The 21,772-nt window shown below is 32.7% G+C and overlaps 1 protein-coding gene across 1 annotated transcript in view; it reads left to right on the top strand.

Annotated features, from left to right (window-relative positions):
* The first annotated feature begins 736 nt into the window (after positions 1-736).
* Positions 737-21,772, top strand: part of LOC129971568 (protein toll-like) — a 42,548-nt gene continuing 21,512 nt past the window's right edge. The window contains exons 1-6 of the mRNA XM_056085458.1: positions 737-2,347; positions 11,879-12,043; positions 12,685-12,840; positions 15,345-15,672; positions 16,971-17,305; positions 19,550-19,742. Of these exons, the coding sequence (XP_055941433.1) occupies positions 1,805-2,347; positions 11,879-12,043; positions 12,685-12,840; positions 15,345-15,672; positions 16,971-17,305; positions 19,550-19,742 (1,720 nt within the window). The 5' untranslated portion in view covers positions 737-1,804. The remainder of the gene's footprint in view (positions 2,348-11,878; positions 12,044-12,684; positions 12,841-15,344; positions 15,673-16,970; positions 17,306-19,549; positions 19,743-21,772) is intronic.

Raw genomic sequence — 21,772 nt, 5'->3', positions numbered from 1 at the left:
GTACAATTGTATTTACAGTGCTTCATATAATTTGTTTATTATAACTACTTACTCTTTTACCGAAAGTAAATTTCAAAAATTATTAAAATTTAAGTGATTATAATAATCATATTTTTGCTCATTAAAATGATCTGCTTTCTGTTTATTAATTATATATTAGTTATTAAAACAGTGAAATGCTAAAAATAAAACCTCAAATTTTTATTGCAAAGGAAATATTAGAGAATTTTTCATGTTCTGAATTAACCTTTCTAAATTTGGACTTTTGTGATAAATTCGAATTTTAATTATGGTCTGTCAACTTTAACTGACACAAGTTAAGCCGTAATATAATTAGTAAATATTTATGAAGATTTTCTATGTTGAAACATCAAGGAACAAATGTTTGATTAATTGCAACAGCACGGAAAAAGTAATAAGCATTTTTCCACTTAAAGCAATTTATTATACAACTCTACGAAATTAGAAAAGCAAACAGTCTTAGCAAATGCTCATAAAATACATTTTGTTGTTGGTAAAAGAAATGATTCCTTTTGTTCGGTGCTTTTTTCGCATTGATGGTGTACCCCTTTTCCAACTTTCACATTCGTTAAAGTGCATGCGCGTGACGTCACACCTGAAGCGGTAATCCCCTTTCCAGAGTTGAAGTCCGTTTGCGCGTTCGTTATCACGGTCCTCTTTCCCGCCTATCGGCATTTATTGGGTATTCCAATGCGGTTGCGCGAATCCCAGTGCTTTTCCGCTTAATCTCGCAGACGATATTTTACTTTCATTCACCGTGACAAAAAATGATGTAGTCGGTGGATGATCCGAGTTGTGATACTGTGGAATATTTATTATCTGAGATGCAGGGTAGAGATGTATTAACATCAAAGATTGGTTCACAAACGATTTTGTGTTAGTGATTGTTCTGTCATCAAGTGATTATGCTAATTTATTCGACAAGATTTTAAAAATTGTGGACGATTTTAAACAGAAGAGTGTTTCTAATGACAAGATTTTTACAGTTCATTCGGAGGTAGTAATTTCTTTTCTTTTTAATTCTGTAAATATAATAAAATTTATTTTCATTTATTGAAATGAAATTGGATAAATCAAAGGATTTAACTGTAAATATTTTTTAACCGAAAACATTGATGAACTCTGAAAAATTTTAGATGCACTTTTTATTGTTGATAATTCAGGAGCAATTCTAATGAATGAATATAAGGAAGAAAACTGGCTAAATTAGAGTTCAAGGTAATTGAAAATTCTGTTATATTTTAGAAGTTTTTACACCTCTTGCACTTCCAAAAACTAGAAAATAATCTGTTAAGACGTCGATGCTTTAAAATTGCCATTATTTGCCTTTGTTGTCTTTCTATTACTAAGTGTTGTACATGTTGATGATGATCGCTCTTCTTGAAACTTTATCCAATATCTAATAATAATGCTTTTGCATTAGCACCAATATAATGAATGTTCAGTTCTTACAAATGTGAAAATTAGGCAAGTTATGTGAAAAACTGTATCTGTTATGAAAACAGTTTAGCCAGTTTAACAGAAAGCCAGTTAACAGTTAACCAGAAACAGTTCTAAACTCCTAAGCGTTGAGTTTTTGTATTAGTGAATCTTAGTTGAACTACTACATCTAGTGCTGTCGTCTTGCACATTGTATAGTATTATATAAAAGATTCTATGTAATTCTGATTATCCTGTACTCTGAGTGATTATTTGTGAGCCAACTCAATCTATAAAACTTGACATTGTCTAGCTACATTTCATCTTTATTGTTCAATTTTTATTATATTTAAAAACTAAAAACATGGAAAATGTTAAATGGCGTAGAGGAACTCTGTATATATCAACAGGTGGAAATCATTACTGGTACGATCTTTTTCACAGACGATCTTCCATTAGAAGTAAAAGACAGCCCCTTCGCTCCAGGATTCTGGATTCCCAACCCTCTGGCCTTTATGTGATATTGTTCTTTTTTTGTTTGTTTCCTTTTAATTCCGGAATCCTGTTACTCGAGATGGACCCACCCGAGGATTCCTCCTCTAAATGCAAAACTTTGCTGCCTGAGTGTGAATGTGACGATAATTACTTAGTGGCAGGTCTCGTCTGTCAGAATGTAAGCAACTTCGATGCCTTCACCAAGATTCTGAAGGATGGGTCGTTGTTTGAGAAGTGGACGACATACGAGATCAAGTTGTCAGGCACGAGGATCCTGCCGCAACAGTTCCTCAAGGGGTTGATCGTTTACCGTTTATTGATCGATGATCCTCTTACGGAAGGTCTGGAAGATGAAGCTTTTGATGGTGTCCTCAGGCTGAAGAAATTCCATGTGAGAAAGAGTTCCATAAAGGTAATTGCCATTTTTTTGAGATAAGTTATTTCTTTTATGCAACTGTTTGATATACTTTTTTAATCACTTGATATGATGGTGATTCTAATATCATTTCGTGTACAAAATCTAGTTATAACAAGAGTTAAAGTTTAATAAAGGGAAAGTGGGAAATCTGATATTGGTCAAAATGGCCTTTGGGTATTTATGTCCAGTATGATGTAATAAATGTAATGTCCAGTAGGATGAATGAATATAAATATAAGCAATTTAACTTGAAGGTTGACATTTTGGAAGTTTTAGTTTATTAATTGCATTGAGATATGTTTCTATAACGTTAAATACAGAAACATTTTTTACATTTGATTGATGCATGATTGTTCGCAGAAATACTATATCCGATCAAAAATATCCGGGCAACTCCGAAATTTCACATTTTTTGGGCTTTCTCTTGAAACGATGGACTAGAAGGCATGATCCACAAGGAAGATTCGATTGCGAGAGCATTTGGGATACTGGCCAAAATGATAAAGAAACAAATAATTTGGGCTGACTCTATTTCACAAAAAGTTAGCAATATTTTTAAAAATTTTGCATCAATATTTTTATTTATTTTACATCAATTATTAACATATTCTTATTAAAAATTTTTAGGTTTTTTTTTCATTTAATTTTATTTTGCTTATAATATGCATAATTTTCAACTAAATTATACCCAATTTGAAGAATATATGAAAATAAGCTACAAATATATTAAAACTGGAGTAAATGCTTTAAACATTCGAAGAAATATCAGTTATTTGACTTAAATCATTTTTAACAGCGTTTGTGTAAAATATAATATATTTTTATTACTTCATAATTTCGAAGTCATATAAAAGACAATTTACATAAAAATTCCTAGTTGAATACAGTTAAAATTTAGAAAGATATTGAGGTTGCAAGGAACTTTTAGTTGTTTTTAAGAGAAAGATAACTGATGAGGAATATTTTACAAATGGATATTTTTATTAAATTTGGATTTTGTTCGAGTAGTTGAATTAAATTACATAAAGGCCAAAAAATTATGCTAAATACTTCGACATAATTATAAATTAATTTTTAATTTAAAATGATGCAAAGTAAGCATCGTAAATAACATTTCAATTGCAATTTCATTTATACAATAAAATCAAAAGCATCCGATCATCTTTATGTTTTGCTTATCTTGCAGTTGCGCGAGTTCCTAATATAAAGAGAATGCCATGCGATATTTATTTCACGAAAAAAGACGCACAATTCTTCAGAACATTCTAAAAGCTGGTGGATAGATTATCTCATGAAGTAGTGTAAGTTGTGGGAAAGGGCGGTCCCTATTTATATCAATAATTGATGCATCTGCAAAATGAGCAGCTCATAAATTCCATGGAAGGGCACTGCAGTGAATCAAATGAATAGAAAATGTTACTAGGACTAGATATCATAAATTTTTCGAGTTCATTAGGTTTTTAGTTCGGTTCATTGTCCCTCTTTTTCAACATTAGTATTCGATGGACAAATAATCTATTCTTTATTAATCAAACACTTTTATTTAATTTAGTTTCATATTTATTCATTCATTGGTTACTGTGTTTCAGGTTTGAAATTTTACAGCTTCAATATTCGTAATGACTACACAGTTCTTTCAAATATTTTACTATCAGTTAAATGATTAATGAAACGTAATTTGATTGGATGAAAGGCTTTTTTGGCTTCGAATTCGAAATAAGAAAAAAATGATTTTATGGCATAATGATGTACAGGATGTGTACCCATTCCGATCTAGACTCAGTTGCTAGTTTCTAAATCAATTATTTTTCCAATTGGGAAAAATAATTCAATTGGAAAAAATACATAATTAATTTGTAACAACTGGTATATATCTATACACACACACACACATATATATATATAGTGTCTATTCTCCACACCTGCCCTTAGATGGCCCTTTGAGACGGAGTATTTATTTATTTCCCATGATACCTTTCAGGAAGTTAGTAAGACATAACTACTCAGTGACTGTTCGATAGCCAACTTGAAACTATGTAATATTCTATTTTACCTGTTAATGTGATGTTATGTGTGTCGTGTGATGTGGATCTAGAAGAAATCTCAAAAAAAAAAAAAATGATTCTCGAAAGCCGCTGTTTTCATCTGCACAACACCATGACTCTCTCTTCACTACAAATTACAAATTATATTATTTATTATATTAATCGAAGGCAATAAAAGCATTGTTGAAAAATTACACTGTATAAATTTTAAATAATATTTAATAAAATAATCTTGACAAAAATACATTTTCACCAAAAGAAATTCCGCTATTTTGCAGCCTAAACTTAAGATGAAAAGCCTTGCTTTTCATTATTTTAGACCAATCAAGACATCCTTAAGGAAGCGTATATCTTTGAATGATAGGTCTTCTTTTATATGGTCTTTGAAACAATATAAAATTATTTTTTTTAAAAAAAAGTAAAATCCGCCGCGCTGTGACTTGATCATTTTCAATCACAGATATGCGAAACTTTTTTTTTGTTTAAAATTTAAACGCTAGTACTAGATATTTTTTACTAAATATGAAATAAAATAAGATCGCAGGATTATTAGGGGATTTAAGCATCGTGATTTTTTTCAGCACTGAGTTTATTGACTGAAACACTATCCTCATCTTTAATAGTTTAGTAATTAGTAATAGGGTCACAATTAGAGTAGACTCTTATACAGTAATCAATAACAACTAAAAGACTGAAAGCTGTAGACCAATTAAAAAATTTCACTTTTTTGTGTACTAATACAAGTATGTTTTCAAAACTGATTTCATCAAACAAATTTTAATTGAATACAGAGAATTCAGAAATGATGTTTTGGTTTTATTCCTTTCATATCTCTATGTTTCTGTAGAACAAATAACGAATGCGAGATATTTTGCTGGACAAGATGAGGTCATCGATTTTTATCTGTGTTGGCTGCTTCACGTGTTTATACGCTAAGATGAAAAGACTGATGAATACAAATTTTTTTTTTATCCATTTCTACATTTTCGATCACGGATGTGATGAAATATTTAAAGATAACAATTCATTGCATTCAGAAATTCAGTTGAACCTTTTCTCGTGATAAGGAATGGAAATTCCCATTTTGTACTTCATACTTGAAACGTTTGTCTTGAGAGTGAATATTCAAATATTTTCATGTCAGATTTTTTAAACATTATTTATAAAGACAATAAAATTGTTATTTCTAAGATCATCATGATTCAGTGATTTTTTTGTCAGAATTTTTTTCTTTTCTTTTCTTTCTTTCGTTTTCTTTCTTCATTCTCATATATGTAGTGTATACAGACAAAATATTGCGATCTTCAGAAAATGCCATTTCGAGAATTTAACGAATTTCCACATTTCAATTTTCCCTGAGTCTGAAAAATATACTTTTGAAATGATTTCTGTCTGTTTTTGAATATAGTTCAATAATGCTCGAAGCTAAATGGATGGAATGTATCATAGGACCTTAACGCTAAATTGTAAATTTGTTTGTCAGTCCAGTGGAAGTGAATGCGATAATTACAAATTATAAAGTGCTGGATGAATAAAATTTGATTCTAATTTTCGATAGTCTGGTTTAGTTTAGTTATATTAACGTCCCATTTTAAAGAAACACTTGGGCTATTTGGGGATGGACCTCTTAATTTTGAACCGTGGTCAGATGACGGTTTTTAGTTTTTGAAAGATAGATTATTTTTATAATTAATTTTTTTTAAAAAAGTCTTAGTATTTAAAAAAAAGAATGACACAGAAATAAAAATTGGCATCACAGAAGAGTTGAAATTTTGAAATAATATAAAAACATTTTTTGCGATAATATATTCGGTTGTTATTGACGAGAATCATTAAAAAGTTTGGAAATTTTTTAATGATTCTCGAATGAAATTCCGAAAAAAAAATTCCTCATTGAGTACCTGCTGCTTAAAAATGAACTATTCATCAAATTTGGTTGTTCTAGATCCAATTATTTTGCTCTGTGGAGAATTTTATACGAATTTAGCATCAAGCAATTTACGGAACTTATGTTAGCTTGTAAAATGATCGTGCTAGTAAGATACAATTCGAAAATAATAACCTAATGTATTTTTTGGTTGGAAAATGAATATGAGATCAGTTTTTACTTTAAGAAAATACTATAAGAATATTCTGGTCACCTTGAAGATAAATTTTACTGTTTCACTATTATTCCATTTGTATCGTTTCCAGCATTCCTAAAACAACTTATGAAAGTATATTTGGGAACACTTTATAGATAGTTTTCCCATTCACTTATTGCATCATGTTGTACAATTAAACTATAGATTTAAATTTCTTTGTGTTGGTTATCTAAAGATTCTTTTATCATCCACTCATTTCATACCTGTGCTTTTGCTTGTAATAGTACTTTTGCAAAATATATTTGAAAATATTTTTAAAATTTTACTAAAATTAGAATATTGTAGAGTAAAATTGAGAAACTTTTAATCAAAATCAATGTTTCGTAGCATCTTTCATTTGTTTTAAAAACATCTATCAAATTTTAAGTTAACCTAATAATTATGAATTCTAACTACTTTTCTAATTTCATCCGTTGATCGAAATAAATTGTTTTATTTCATTTGAATACCAACCCATTGAAAAATTTAGATGAAAAGAAATAAGAGAGAGTTTTCGGACAAAGATCGAGTAGCGATTATCCAGTTCTTTATGCACGTAAAAAAATCGAAAAGTTTCAGATTAAATTTTACAAAAATTCGTTTTCTGCACAACAATTCAAAGTGCAACAAAATAACTATATCTAGAATTTGGCGATACATTTCGAAACATAATCGTCAAAACCAATCTTATGTCAACTTTGGTTCTTTGGAAAAAACTAAACCGTGAATGGAAATGCAAAGATGATGAAGCAAAATTTGAAAAACATAGACATATTCTTTTCAGCAGGAAAGCACCGTAAGATTTACAGCTCACATCATTGAAGTTTCCAAATCTGTATTATTTCGAGTTTTCAAAAAAGAAAAATTCATGAAAAGGATTTCAATCACCATTAAACTATTTCTTACATAAAAGGATATATAGGGCAGCGGTGGCTTGGTGGTAAGGTCATAGCTTCGGAACAGGCGGGTTTCCGGTTCGAGAAGCGTTTTCCTCGAAGAACAGTCCATAAGCGCGTCTGACGCACTCTAAATCTTTCAAGGCCAACCGCCTTCCCGCGGGTGTGGTGCGGAAACTTAGGAATGGGTTACCAGCTCAAGCGCCGTACTCGTCATTTAACGAGGTTCAAACCCGAAAATAGCCTTAGTGCTGCTTCAAAACGGGGCTTTATCTGAACTAAGTTTTGGAAAAATTAAAGTATTGCACATGGCTGCCTTAAACTAAACTTTTCAATTAAATATCCCATATATCTGCCCAAAATTAGTATGTCAAGATTCTTAATAGCAACTTTAACAACAGTTTTTCGTCAATTTTCAAAAGAAATATATTTCTTTCCAAGAAGAAAATATTAAAGATCACTTATTTGACTATTTAAAATTAAGTGATGAGTTTTTTTCAGAGGATCCATTAAAAATATCTCTTGCTTATCTATATAAAATTATGTCGAATTTTTCATTAAATCCATTAATGCATTCAGTTAACACAACTGAGCTACAGAAAAGTATAAGGAAGCAAAGTTTGCCAGCCAAGGAATTCGCCAATCCACAGTTTCTGGATTTTTCAATAATTTCAGCGGCGAAATCACTGAAAATTCCAGTATGTGGACAATCAAAGTAAAAAATGGGAATAATATTTTTAATTTATTGTTTAATTTAATCTAGTGGTAACAAATGATGCTTTCTTTCTTAATTTTTTTCTAGAATTATTATGGGTCAAATTAAATTTATCAATCGTTGCTATTATGGAACTTGGAGTGTACATAGAGTGAGAAATTCAAAATACATCAATTAGAAAAAATTTCAAATAATCGGGCATTTTTCGATGCGGAAAACGAAACAACCAATATGATTTTAAAGGCGAGTTATTTTCCCAAATGCCACTGAATCGGATCATGCATTTTCCTTGGAAATGCAAACAAACTCTATAGTTTTCACTTTTCCGATTATTGTTCTATCGATCGAAATTGACTTTCACTTTTTTTGTTCGCTAGAAAATAGGTGAAGTGACGTGGGAAATTCTTTTTGTTTTACTTATGAACTAAATACAGAGAATTAATTTCCAATAATTCACGGAACTAAGTAACGGCAGCAACCGCGGATATTTCTCAAAATTCCTGAAAAGAAATTCCAAAAAATGCTTTTGAAAATTTTTGTTTTCTGTACAAGTTTGTTATTATACATACAATTATAAATTAAGAAATAGTAGATTTCTTTATTTACTAGTTGTTAATTTATTCTTTTGCCAAAAAGAATCAATCACTGGATTTTTTTAATCTTAAAAGCGCTTTTCTTTTAATTTAAGATTGACATTTTCATTTTATACTACATAAAAAATATTTTTTTAAAACGGATAATTGAAAACGTCAACTGTAAACTGGCTTAGAATTCTGGGGATTGTTATATAGTTCAAAATGGAGAATGAATTGTGAAAGTACAATAAATTCTCAACTATCGGGCCAAGTTAAATTATTCACCTTATTAAAATGAGAAATAATTTACTTTGTCAAGGTTTTGCTTCAGTCAATAACTCTGCTAATAAGTCACTTTTAACTTTCACATCATAAACTTATAACTTTCTGGTATACAAGGATTGGATCGTGGGATTTAAAAGAGCAAGAGCCATAGTTGACTATACTGCGTCAGACATACGGTTAGAATAGAAAAAAGCGTGTCTTTATATAAAAATTTGTAAAATGAGAAGCTGATTAAAAAATTACTTGGCAATGTCTCTTAAAATTAGAAATGAAATTAAAAAATGGCAACAAGATAAAGCATTAAATTAGATGATATAAACCAATTGCTTATAAAAATTTAAAAAGATTTTTGTGGAGACGTTCCCCCACAAGCATTTGCATGTCCACTGTTGAAACATTAAAAAATCGTAAACGTTGATGATTAAAATCAGGGCATTCCATTAAAAGGTGAAGAACCGTTAAAATCGCTTGGCATCCAGAGCAAAAAGGAGCTCGATAGCCTAATGAAAGATGTTTGTGGGTTAAACGAGTGTGCCCAATGCGGAGTCTAGTCAATTTGACTTCGAACTCACGCACTGGAAGAGCATTCCATATTGTAATTGTGGGTCCGATAAAATGTAATTTGTTACTGTTTTGTTGATCCCACGATTCCTTCCCCTGTTTTTCAGAGTTCTTAAGAGATATAGAACTTCCAGAGCGATGGGATGAATTTAATTATGAAAATGAGAGAGTGTTTTCAAAGAACTCATACTGTCGGTGTAAATACAAAATTTGCGCTCAGTAGAGAGAGAAATTGTTTGTAGTGCATAGAGAATTGCCATTAATTCAGTAGATAAAGTTGAAAAAGAGGTATGCAAACGATAACTAATTATTTCTGTATCAAAAATGACACCACATCCAACATGCCCGTCTGACTTGGAACCATCTGTGAAAATAGGCATATGGGTCGAATACTGACAGCAATGAGAAATAAAAAGGTTTTGAAAAATCACAGGAACCGTTGTCGGTTTCTCAAATCTAGGAAAAGGATTTTAAAAGGAAAACTGAGGTAAATCCCAAAGAGGAAATGCAAATAAATCAAATGTGTGAATACTTACATCATGTAGGAATAATCGAGAAGTAATTTAACTCTCTCACAAAAGGGAAGAATGTGAGAGGGTCGAGCCATATAAAATCGCCGAAGGGGAACAGGAAGCATTAAAGAGTGTAAAGGGTGTTTCGGGACTGATGAAGCACGGAGGTAATATTGTACCTACATGTTTTGGCGCCGTAAATTTAAAGGAAGATGGTGACAGACAACGTAAAGATTCTCCACTGGTGAAGTGCGAAATGCTCCCGAACAAATTCTTAGTGCAGAGTGATGTATGGTATCCAATCTGCGTAAAACGTAAAACCTAGCAGACCCGTACACCATACAACCGGAATCAATGTGTGAAAGAATAATTGCTTCGTAAATTCGAAGCAAAGATGTACGATCTGCTTCCCAACTGGATACCAACTGGATACGTGATAGTACCTTCAGAAAATTCAATTCTGGTGTAAAAAGAACGCAAGAAGAAAATAGTGTAATTCTCAAAAAATTCGTACTTGAGATTTTGTTAAATCTAAATTTTAAGATCTACCTGAGTCCAAAAAAATGTTTTTTTGAGGTATGTATGCCCGTCAACACGAAAATGATCAAAAATTCTTTAAGCTAGGGAGATGAAATTTGGTTTGTGGTCTTTACACTACATTTATGGATTTTTGTCAAATTTTTCTAGAAATCCAGTTGGAAGAAATCTGTTTGTCCGGTTGTCCGATTATAATTTAAAACGATCAATATAATATAAAGAGAACTAAATGGATAAAATTTGAAACAACTGATTAACATATCTTTTTTATAATTCTCTTAATCTAATAAGGAACTTCACTTGTTGCTAAACATAGTAGAAAAAAGGGGGGAAAAGGATTCAGTTTTCTTTACTATCTTTATGGAATGGCTTATTAATTTTTAAGTAGCAGTAGTGATGCCTTTTTATATAAAATGTTTAATTTTATTTTTTATTTTTTGTGATTGAAATTTTGAACTGTTTCTTTATAGTACATTTCAAAGTTACCTATATTAAGTAAAAGGATTTGGAATTCTGAATATGACTTAAAATTGTGAAAAAAGAAATTTAAAAAATAAAGATAAATTACACTTTTTTAAAATTTCAAATCGATCGAAATCTTCCGATTCGTGCTTAGAATCATTGAAATTATTTATTTCACATTTTGTGAACTTTCTTTTTTATTTTGTTTAAAAAATAAGTCTGATGATGTAGACTATTAAAAGTCGAGAAATCATTAAATGTTTTATTTCCTGAAGTTCAACATACAAAAAGCTGAGTTACGTTCTTTCCCAGTCGACAGTTAAATATTGGAAATTTGATTTAATAAAATTGTTAAATTAGGAATATGGGTGGGATTATTAGGAATAAGGGATTTTTATCCCTTCACTTGGAGCGTGGTTTATTTCATCAGGAGATGCATATGATGTACAAAGAAGAAGTGAAAAGATACAACAGCAGAAGAGCAAAAGAGACCGAAATTTTCCCTTTAGTGGTTTTTACAATGAGATTTTGAAAGAGATTTCTTTGACACGTGTCGATTTAGGATAAGGAAATATTGGTATCTTTAAAAGAATGTTGCAAATATTAAGGATTTTTATCCCTTCATTCGGAGCGTGAGAACCTGTTGAATGAGCAGCTTTACAGAACGCGTGCTGCAATAATTAAATAAAAAAGTGTGAATTGAATCAGGAAATAAAAGAACACATCAAAATGAAGTTAATATGGATTAAATTAAAAATTAGGAATTTAATGTGGGACAATTATTGCTATATGCCTACGCTTCTCTATTTTGCAGGAAACTCCTGATTTCCGGCCCATCCGGAATTCTTTGCGGAGTCTGAGCATAAACAACAGTCTCCTCACTTCTATCCAAGGTGACCAGCTCAAGAATCTGACGCATCTTGAAGCTCTCTTCTTCACCAATAATTCTATCGGACATGTGGCGCCGGACGCATTTCAGGTAACTCGAATTCTTTTATACCTGCAACACTGTGTGTTTAGTTACTGTGACAGAAAGCTATGAAAGATGCGATAAATAGTATAAAGTAAATATAAAATAACGAATCGAAGTAGACCTTGGTGTTACAAAAAGATTTTTAATTGATGAAGATCGCGAAAATACATAAGCAACATCTAATTTGAGAAGAGAATGAAAGTATATGTTATTTGATCACTCACTTCATTTATAAGTTCGTTCACAATATCTGATAAGGACAAATGACATGATTACTTTCTCTAACACCTTCTCCAGATTTTACACTATTAGACCATTTAATATGCACTGGTATCATTGATAAAAACCCTAAAATTGCGATTACTTTTTAATTTATAATCTAGTTTTTTTAAAAAAATATTTTCTTAGTGAGCATCTACCAGACAAGAAATAACTTCGCGCCACATTTTGCAGCTGTCGATTCAACAGCCTGTCAGTAGAGCGTTTAAAACGATTTTTGCATCATGTAGGTCGCATATCGTAAACCACAATTTATAGATACTTTCCAGCCTCTAAACAGCATCACGTCAGCAACATCTTCGACTGCATTGCGCTATTTAAATTTTCTCTGTTTTAATTCATACCTTTTTTTTTATTTTTGTTTTCAGGGTACTAATAATTTGATCATCTTCGACATATCATACAACCTTCTACGATTCTTGCCGCCAAATTTGTTCCACCCTATGAAGAAATTGAAAAAGGCGGTGCTTTCTAACAACTTCTTGTTGCACGTCGACCAGCTTTTTGCTGTCACTCATCCACAGGTAAAGAATTTTTATTACATCGAATGAAGCTTTTTATCTTTTTCTAATTGGCGATGTACTACTATGCCAACAAATTATTTTCGACTGTGGTAATCAATTATTGTGCCAGTAAGAATTCGTTTTTCAAGTGAAGATAATTTTGGAATGCTTTAATCAATTTGAATATAGTGCTGTATATTTGTTCTTTCGTTTGGGGATCTGAATTTCAAGCTCCTTTTCTACCCACAATTTCTTCACACATCTTCGGAATTTGAGAATCATTGTACTTTAAGCAAATTCTTCGCTCAAGAAAAAAAAAATCAAATAAATGCAATCAGAAGAATAAAATGGGTGTCGAAGTTCGTGAATTTGATATTTTTACAACAGCTTTAAAATGTGATCGATCGCATTCTCATTAGAAAGCATCCACGACTTAGCCTTCCAGATATCTGGTTTCTTTACCGGTGCCGGGATTAGTTCCCCTTCCTAACCCCAGATGGCAGAGCATTCTCGTTGTCTTTGAACGTTATGCAGACAACGGAATTTCTTATTTGTTTGGCAGTTAAGAAAAGGTGACGTTCACGTGGCGTGTGAGCGATGAGCAGCTCTCGAGGAAACGCAGAGCAAATTTATTTTAACGATTGTGCGGAAACCGTGAGTTAGTAGTTTATGAAGAAAGTAATTTTTATCGTCTTTTAGAAACATTCGTAACCGTGATATGGAATTGCTTGTTAGCGACTGTATGGATGTACAGAGGGAATTCCTTTCCTATAATCCCCGTGCAACCTCTCTGCTGTGAATGAAGAATAAGAACATCTTATCTTTGTTGAGCAGCAATCATCATATCGTCAATAAGCGAATTGATATCTCTGTCTGTTCATCTCTGATAAATAGATATATTATTTCTTTGTCTAATTGTTATTATCCTTTGGAATTAGATAAATGTTTGCTAAAATCCTTTAGTAGTGACTGGACTTTTTCAAAGTTCAAAATTTTCATAAAGTTGCTGATATGGAATCAGCATTTTGATAAAAAAATAATTTAACAAACAAAACGCAATCGCATAAGATCAATGTCTTTATGTGTGGTGAGTTAGTGAAAACAACTTCGCGAAAGACTGCGTAAGGATTTTAATTACTCGGCATCACTTCCAAATAAAAAAATCGAATTTTTATTATGATTTTCAGGTTGATATGGCCTAAAGTTGCCATGTTTGGAACCAATTATTTTATCAAATAAATACTATTCCCAATCCATTATTTCAATATTAATGAAATTTCGCACCTTTTAATTGAGGGTTAGGGTTATGGAAAGTGCCGGAGCAATTAACTTCATCTAAGAACTCCCTGTTTGTTAGGAGATTTAATAATCTGTGTATGTATTGTTAAGCTACTTACTCCACCAAGTCCGTGAAGTCAACGGGTTCCCTTGCAGTGGATGTATTGTCTAACACAATTAGGAGGCCTCAATAATAAACAAAGACTTTATTAACATGAAGGCACGAATACACAGATAACAAATACACAGCCGAGACGTACACAAGTAATACACAGTTGCACACTTAGTACAAACTGTAGTAGTTGGTTTCCTAACAACAATCATGGCACACAAAGCAGTCAGACAGAACTCAGCAGGAGGAGGGAATCTACATAGTTACTCATTCTACGCAGGTCTCTCCATATGCTTGCAATTCTCCACTGTCTCCTCGCTTCAGCTGTATACAACTGCCGACTCACTACTACGCGACTGGCTACTCCTCACACGGGTCGATGCTACTTCTATAATAAACTCCAGGATTAGACACAGTACAATTCACCATCTTTTCAGCTCAAGATGCGCTTCGCTGGGCTGATCCAATAAATCTGCCGCTGACTCGCTATATGGCTCTAAAACTCTCGACGACTCTATACACAACTGTTTTTGACTTGACTACCGGCCTTTTATAGTTCCTGGAACAGGGCAGAAAGGTCCTGGAACAATCAAGCATATCTCACCTTCTATTGGCTCTATCGCCAAAATTTTTGAAGATTCTAGTATTTATTTTTTTTATTTTGCCGTCAGAGTCGCTAAATTTGTCGTTAAGTTCCCAAATAGTCGCCAAGACCAGGGTTACTGATCCGGCATCCTATCAGCATCCAATAGAGCTGATCGTAAAACGGTCTTTCCTATGATGGAACCAACCGTGCTGTGAAGCTACATTATAGATTTGCAACAGTATTGATGTTTATGAAATTGACGATAATCTAAACTTTGCGTTGTATTTCTTTTACAAACTTCCATTATTTTTTTAAAATAATATTCTTACCTTTTAAGCATTTATCAGTAAGATATACATAATATCAGACTGTAGATCGATTTTCTATCGGAAACTGTTTTGACAATTATTTCTTCATCCAAACATAGTTCAACTTTGGTGTACATTGTTTGATCTCATAACAAGTAAGATGTATTATTCCACAGATTTCTAATAATAAGATTTCGTGTATAGAGGGATTAATACAGTAGAAATTATTGTCTTTTTTTAGTTCATCTATTTGGACCATAATAATCTGACAGATCTAGACTCTGTGCTTCATCGCAACATGTCCGAAGTGGAGACTGTCCAGCTGTCCTACAATCCTTTCACCAAGGTGACGATGAACTCTTTCAGTGGCAAACTGGTCAGCGCTCGCTTCTTGTATCTGGATCACTGCCTCATCCAGGAGTTCAACGTGGGGCACTACATTTCGCTTAACAATTTGTCGACTCTCAATCTGAGTTTCAACTTCATCGAAAAGGTGGTCAATCAGACCATTTCCTTCGGGAAAAACATCGAACTGGATTTCACTGGAAACAAGATTACAGAATTTGAAGGTAAGATTTGTCTCTTAGATCTCCATTGTAAGTATATTTAGCTGATGTCTAAATACCTATATATATATATCTATGTATGTATGTATATGTATAACAAATGCCCAAAAGATTGGCTATGAGACCATTAGATCTCTAGCTTTCCAATATTTTTGATCTTTACAGTTTAAAAACACAAGTGCAGACAGAGCACGAGTTAAGATGAGTAGCATCAAAAATTTGATGTTGTCTGCACGGTGAGCATAAGGGAGAGTCACAAAGCCCGAACCAATACAAATATGTAGGCAAACAGTCATTGCCTGAAGTAAGGTGGAAAAGTGCCTAAGCTGCACTTCTAGGAAAATGTTTGATCAACTGTGTATCCTCAGGCAGTGAAGGCCATAGCTTACGGCAGAGTTCAAAGTGCTCTCTGTTTCATCCTGGTGGCATATCTTCTTTTTATCAGGAGTTTGACTGAATGAAAGGAGAGACTTTTCAAAAGTCTCTGCAGGACTCTTGCACTACTTTTGGTCAAATGTGGACAGCCTCGTTTCCAGGAATCTCACATATATATGTATTTAAAGAGAGAGAGAGAGAGTAATTGTAGAAATAATAAATAAAATGAAAAACGAAAGTAACCGGAGTGAAGGAGAAATAGTGCTTAAAAAACCGTATGAAAAAAGCGAAATCATGTGGGAGGTGAATGGTTAAATACTGCAATTCAAGGAATGCTTGGAAATAAACGGTAAAGATGTATTAAAAAGCGGAAAGAGACTGTGAAATTTTTTATTAAAAGTACATTAATTGCTCGTCAGGGGAAGCAGAAAATGTTATAATTCCATTTGCAATCCATATTGATTTTATCCCCTGATGAGTGTTTTTAATGCTTTGTTTTGCAAATTTCACATTTTGCTTCTGCTTTTTAATACATATTTACTGTTATATAATATGTATATGTAGAATAATTTTGATAGGCACATGGCCGAGAAAACGACGCTTTTGAATAAACTTCAATTTTATTTTCCACAAGAGAGGCAGCAAAAGGAGGACGAAAGGCAGCTCAGTTCTGTAAAAAAAAAAAGCATTCTAAAACTAGCAACCCTGTAAGATACATAGAAGTTAGTTTAATGAGGAATTAAGTAGATACATCTTCCTTCTAGATTTTTTATTTCTTAGTCATGTTTTCATACATTTCAAAGAACATATATTAAGCAAGAATTTGTCGATCATCTATGGTCATTTGTAATGCCTGCTAGTTTTATGGTGATAGAAGTAGACGCATTTCTTCTATAACCTGATTACTTTAACTTTATTTCTTCTAGTTGAGTTTCGAAATAATGTAAAGACAGTGTATCTGAACAAAAATTTGATGACCACAATGGGACGGACTATACTACTGAGCCGGATGTCGCAGGTGTCGATGGCCGACAACCGAATCCAGACACTCGAGTTCGAGGAATTCCGTGGAGTGAGCGGAATCACGGCCATAGACCTGCAAGGAAATTTGATCAGAAATATCGAGCATTTGACTTTTTTGAGCATTAGGGAGGATCTGGTCTACCTGGATCTCAGCAAGAATATGATTCGCAAACTCAATGGTTGCGTCCAGTCCCTTTCCGTACTCACCTCGCTCAACCTCACAAACAATCGGATAGAGGTAAATTTTTTCGCTTCCTTTTTCCTTTTTCTCTCATTAGTCAAATTTTTCACCTCTAAAATAATTATACATAGTTTAGCTAAATGCCACCGGAAAATTCTTTTTTCCTTCATTACTATTATAATTGGCATTAAATGTTTGCATTTATGCCTCCCCCTAAAACTTGTGCCCGAATATATATGTTACCCTTAACACTTGAAAGCCATTAATGTGCAGATTATCTTGCTAATCTGCAGATTAACTGGTTCCCTCCGTTAAAGTGCGGTATCAAGAGTTTCCCGCATTTTAACTAGGCGATGTGCACATTAGCGGCTTCCGTATCGTTAAAGTTCAAAAGTTTGTTTCTCCCATTTCCTTTCCCTATTCCTTCCTCCTCTGCCTCCACTTTTAGTTTGGTTTCACCAGCATCTGCTCATCGCCAGTTACTTTTATTTCTCATAAATTGAATCGCTGCCAGTGCGTAGCATAGCTAATCCCGTATTCAAATTCGTGTCTGCTGGTTAGGGAATGATTTTCCATTGTGATTTTTTAAAGCAGTATTTTTGGCTCCAAGCAAGCTAAAGCTTAGTATGCAAGCAAGCACTGAATTGATAAGTAAAATAAAGAAAAGATTCTTCGCAAACTTCTTTAACAAAGATTCAAAATATAATAGCGTTCGAATGACAAAACAAAAATATGTTTACAAAATTGCAAATGCAAAGAGAATAAAGGTTTCCTTGAAGAAAGGAACATCTCGAGATTATCGAATAACTCAAAAGTTGCTGCTGTTCTAGCAAAGATCTTATTTTCACTTTAACGAACGCCTAGTAGGTAATGTGCAGACTAACAAGTGTCTGGTAGGTAGTGTGTAGATTATCTAGGTAATTCGCATATTATATAGGTAATTCGAGAAATGAAAAGATTTTCCGCACTTCAACGGATTATTGTAGTTAATGTGAGATTAGCTTGCTAACCTGCAGATTAACTAATTTCTGCACTTTAGCGATAACATATATACCCTTTTGACCACTCCCACACCCCACTGACATAATTTGATAAGTTCCAAAGTTGCTATTTAAAACAGATACGACTGAAAAAAGGTAGATTCGAATGGAACATGATAGCGGGCTTTCACGATCCATATATTCTGGGGTAGCAGTTCGGACTGCTACCCCAGAATTTTATCTAATCGCCTATTCTGAAGAAGACACAAGCGGATTTAAAACGAATGTGAAAAGCTAGGTTTCAGTGTCTCTTCCAGGGTAGGAAGACACGTTGAATCAATTGTATAGCATCCAAAATGGTGTATATTGAGAAGAATCATGTTGAGTTGAGTTTTGTTTAGTGTTTTTTAAGAGTAATGTAATTCATTCTGATTTTTTTTTATTTGCCTTCGTATTACGCGTTTGCTTTAAGTGAATACATTTCGATTGTAATTTTTGTTGATGTACAATCCTTGAAAAGTTTTATTTATAAAATAGGGTTTTTTTTAAAATCTTTCTCATTTTTATATCATTTTCTAAGAAAAACATTGTTTGTTCAATTAAGCTTATATGGAAACCAAGTAAATAAAAGTTTATTTCGTGAAAGGACTACGACAGACGATAGTAACTTTAATTTAATTGAGATCCGCCAATCCTAATTTAAAAGATCTACATAAGGGAATATATACCGTTCCTAGATGATTAAAAAATCTCCAGACCTTAATCGAATAGAATATCTCTAGGAAAAACTTGAAAAGGAATATTCGCAAAAACAATGAAACATCAAAAATTATTTAATATACAAATCGAATGAAGAATAGGAAAAATTACACTATCCGATACTAAAACGCTTGTTCATTCAATGCATAAAACGTTTCAGGCTATATTTAAACACAGCAGATAACCTACTCAGATATAATTGTTTTAAGATAATGGGAATATATACTCTACACGTTATGCAAACTTTTTTGATTTCATTTCTTTGCTTTTATTTATTTTAGATGTTTTGAACAAGTTGTAGTTGTTACTGTAAGTGTAAGGATATCAAGCATATGAATAGGGAGAAACCGGTAGAAATGTAAATAAAAGTTTAGAAATAAAAAAACATGATTGGTTACTTTTTCTAATATATAATCATTGCTGTATGCAGAATTTTTTGAGATACTATACATCTTTTTGAAATAATGTTAATTGTAAAGAAAAAGTGAATAAGAGTTTTTAATCGAACTCTTATCGTGATGTTCGAATTTACCCAAATGTGGCGGTTCTTTATCTATTTCAGGGCTTTGAAGTAGGTGAATTTTATGGACTCGACGACCTACAGGATCTCTCTTTGCAAGGTAACCGCATTAGGACGCTCGGCTACGAGGTCCGCGGACTCAGCCGACTCAGAAACCTCGTTATCAGTCACAATTTGATTCGCAACATCAAAGGAGACCAGCTCCCACCAAATCTCCAGTATGTGTACGTCGAGGGTGAGTTCGAATTTTTTTCTTCGTATTAACAGACTCCATTTATGACTTTGATTGATTATAAATGTTTTGGCCTCTCTCCTTGTATTTATCTCACAAATGTGTATAATAATGCTCTTATAAGTAACACTCAAGAAGATTAACTTTATGTGTGATATATCCCAACAATGCCGATTGACATCATTGAAAATCCCCCAAAAATATCTAAAATCCCACTGTTTGACGAAGAACTCTGAGTGCTTTTGATTTCTATGTGAAAGTTGAGTTGATACCATGTTTCAGATCCAAACTGATAGCAATAGTTCATCTGTTTACTTGTAAGAAACGTGCTTCAGTGAATAATATTGAAGTTGAATAGAACTGCTACAAATATTCAATATGAGACATTTTTATTACAAGGCATGCATTCAGTCAATAATGAAGTTCTTGTATTTCGTGTAACATATCACTGGTGACAGCAAAATGAGCAGTGAAATGAGTTTTTAGTTCATAGTCTCAGTCATCATCTTTCACAGCTTTTTATAGTAAAAATATAATGGAGTTAGGATATCATAGTGACCAGTATACGAGTTCTGTATGTCTGCCACATCTGAGCCGGCAATGCGCGTATGTGGTAAATACTGTTATGATCGTGCCTGCATGTCCACTGGTTCTAGTAATAAACAAACGAGTCGGACAAGAAAATCGGAAGTAAGCGGTAAGGTCAAAGCCACAATGCACCCGATTTTGCCTAGCTTGTTGTATTCAACTCTCCCTCCATTCTCTGCAGTGTCTGCTTCCTTCCTTTCAGTGAGCTGAAGGCTATGGCCAGAAAATATTGTCAGTTTTAGGACGGAGGAAGGTTACATGTTGGACTTGAAAGAAAAGTGCGAACTTCTGAAAAAGTATGATCATCTTCCCTAAGAAAATCAGCAGGTAAACTTGCGGGTATGTTGAAAATTTCCGAACTATTGCTTTAATCATTGCTGAAATGGAGGAGCGATACAGAATCTGAAAGTGGAAGCATGACAACTTGAAACGTAACCTAATGGTATCGTGGAACACGCGTTGAAGGAGTAATTTATCAAAATGAGAGAAGAGATTGGATTTGTGGTTGGATCTTTGCCTCATCGAAAGACCGAAGATTTTAAGATCATCCCAATGGAGAGCTGAACTTTCGATGAATTTTATTTATATGTGCAGCTGATTCAATGATTGTTTGATAACTCAAAAATATGTTAGTCCCGATAAATGTTTTGAGAAAGCTTAAAAGATTAAATATGTATAATTTTTTTTTCAGTTCTATACACATTATGTCGACTTTTCTAATTTGAAACTAATGAGTAATACGGAATGATGTCTTGTGCTCTGTGTTTTCGAGAATCTTTTTACTCCTACAGAATTGTATTATTTTTAAGTCGTTTTAGGCATATTGATCATTCGGTTGTAGTGATCGCTTTGGTCTGGGGTTTTTCGAACGAATTTCTAAATATGTGGCCATTTTATTTTAAGAAGAAAATTGTCAGTTAATTGATGAATTAAATTAAGTTTGAATCGTATATAATACTGCATGCTACTAGTGGATTAAAGACAATAATTTTGGAAGAATTTCCTTAATATTTAAATAAATGAATTAAAAGCTTCAAAAGGCTAAAATTAAGAAAAAGGATTCTAATTTTTGATATTTTTGTAAAAATGATTATTTTTTTTTTTTTTTTTGCAATAACTTTAAAATTAAATACTGAAAATTTCTCCTTTCCTTTATTCACTAATATCAAAACGAATCACCTTGCTTTAGAAATATGTATTCCAATTTGAAACTTACTTACTATCATTAGGTTATTAACTTTGAATTTCCATGACTTATTTAACGTTAATATTAAAGCCAAAATGGCATTTTGGATTAACTAGAATAATATTCGTATTTGTCAGCTTACTATTTCGGCTTGCAATCCCTTCCTCCTGGAATCTGAATATCTATACATATAAAACGCTTACGTGTTCGCAAAATCAGGGCGAATTTGTTAATCGCCGTTTGTCAACACTTCGATCTC

This window comes from Argiope bruennichi, chromosome 6 (assembly GCF_947563725.1).
Source record: "Argiope bruennichi chromosome 6, qqArgBrue1.1, whole genome shotgun sequence".
NCBI lineage: Eukaryota > Metazoa > Arthropoda > Arachnida > Araneae > Araneidae > Argiope > Argiope bruennichi.
The sequence above is the reverse complement of the archived record's forward strand: the minus strand, read 5'-3'. Positions and strand labels throughout refer to the sequence as shown.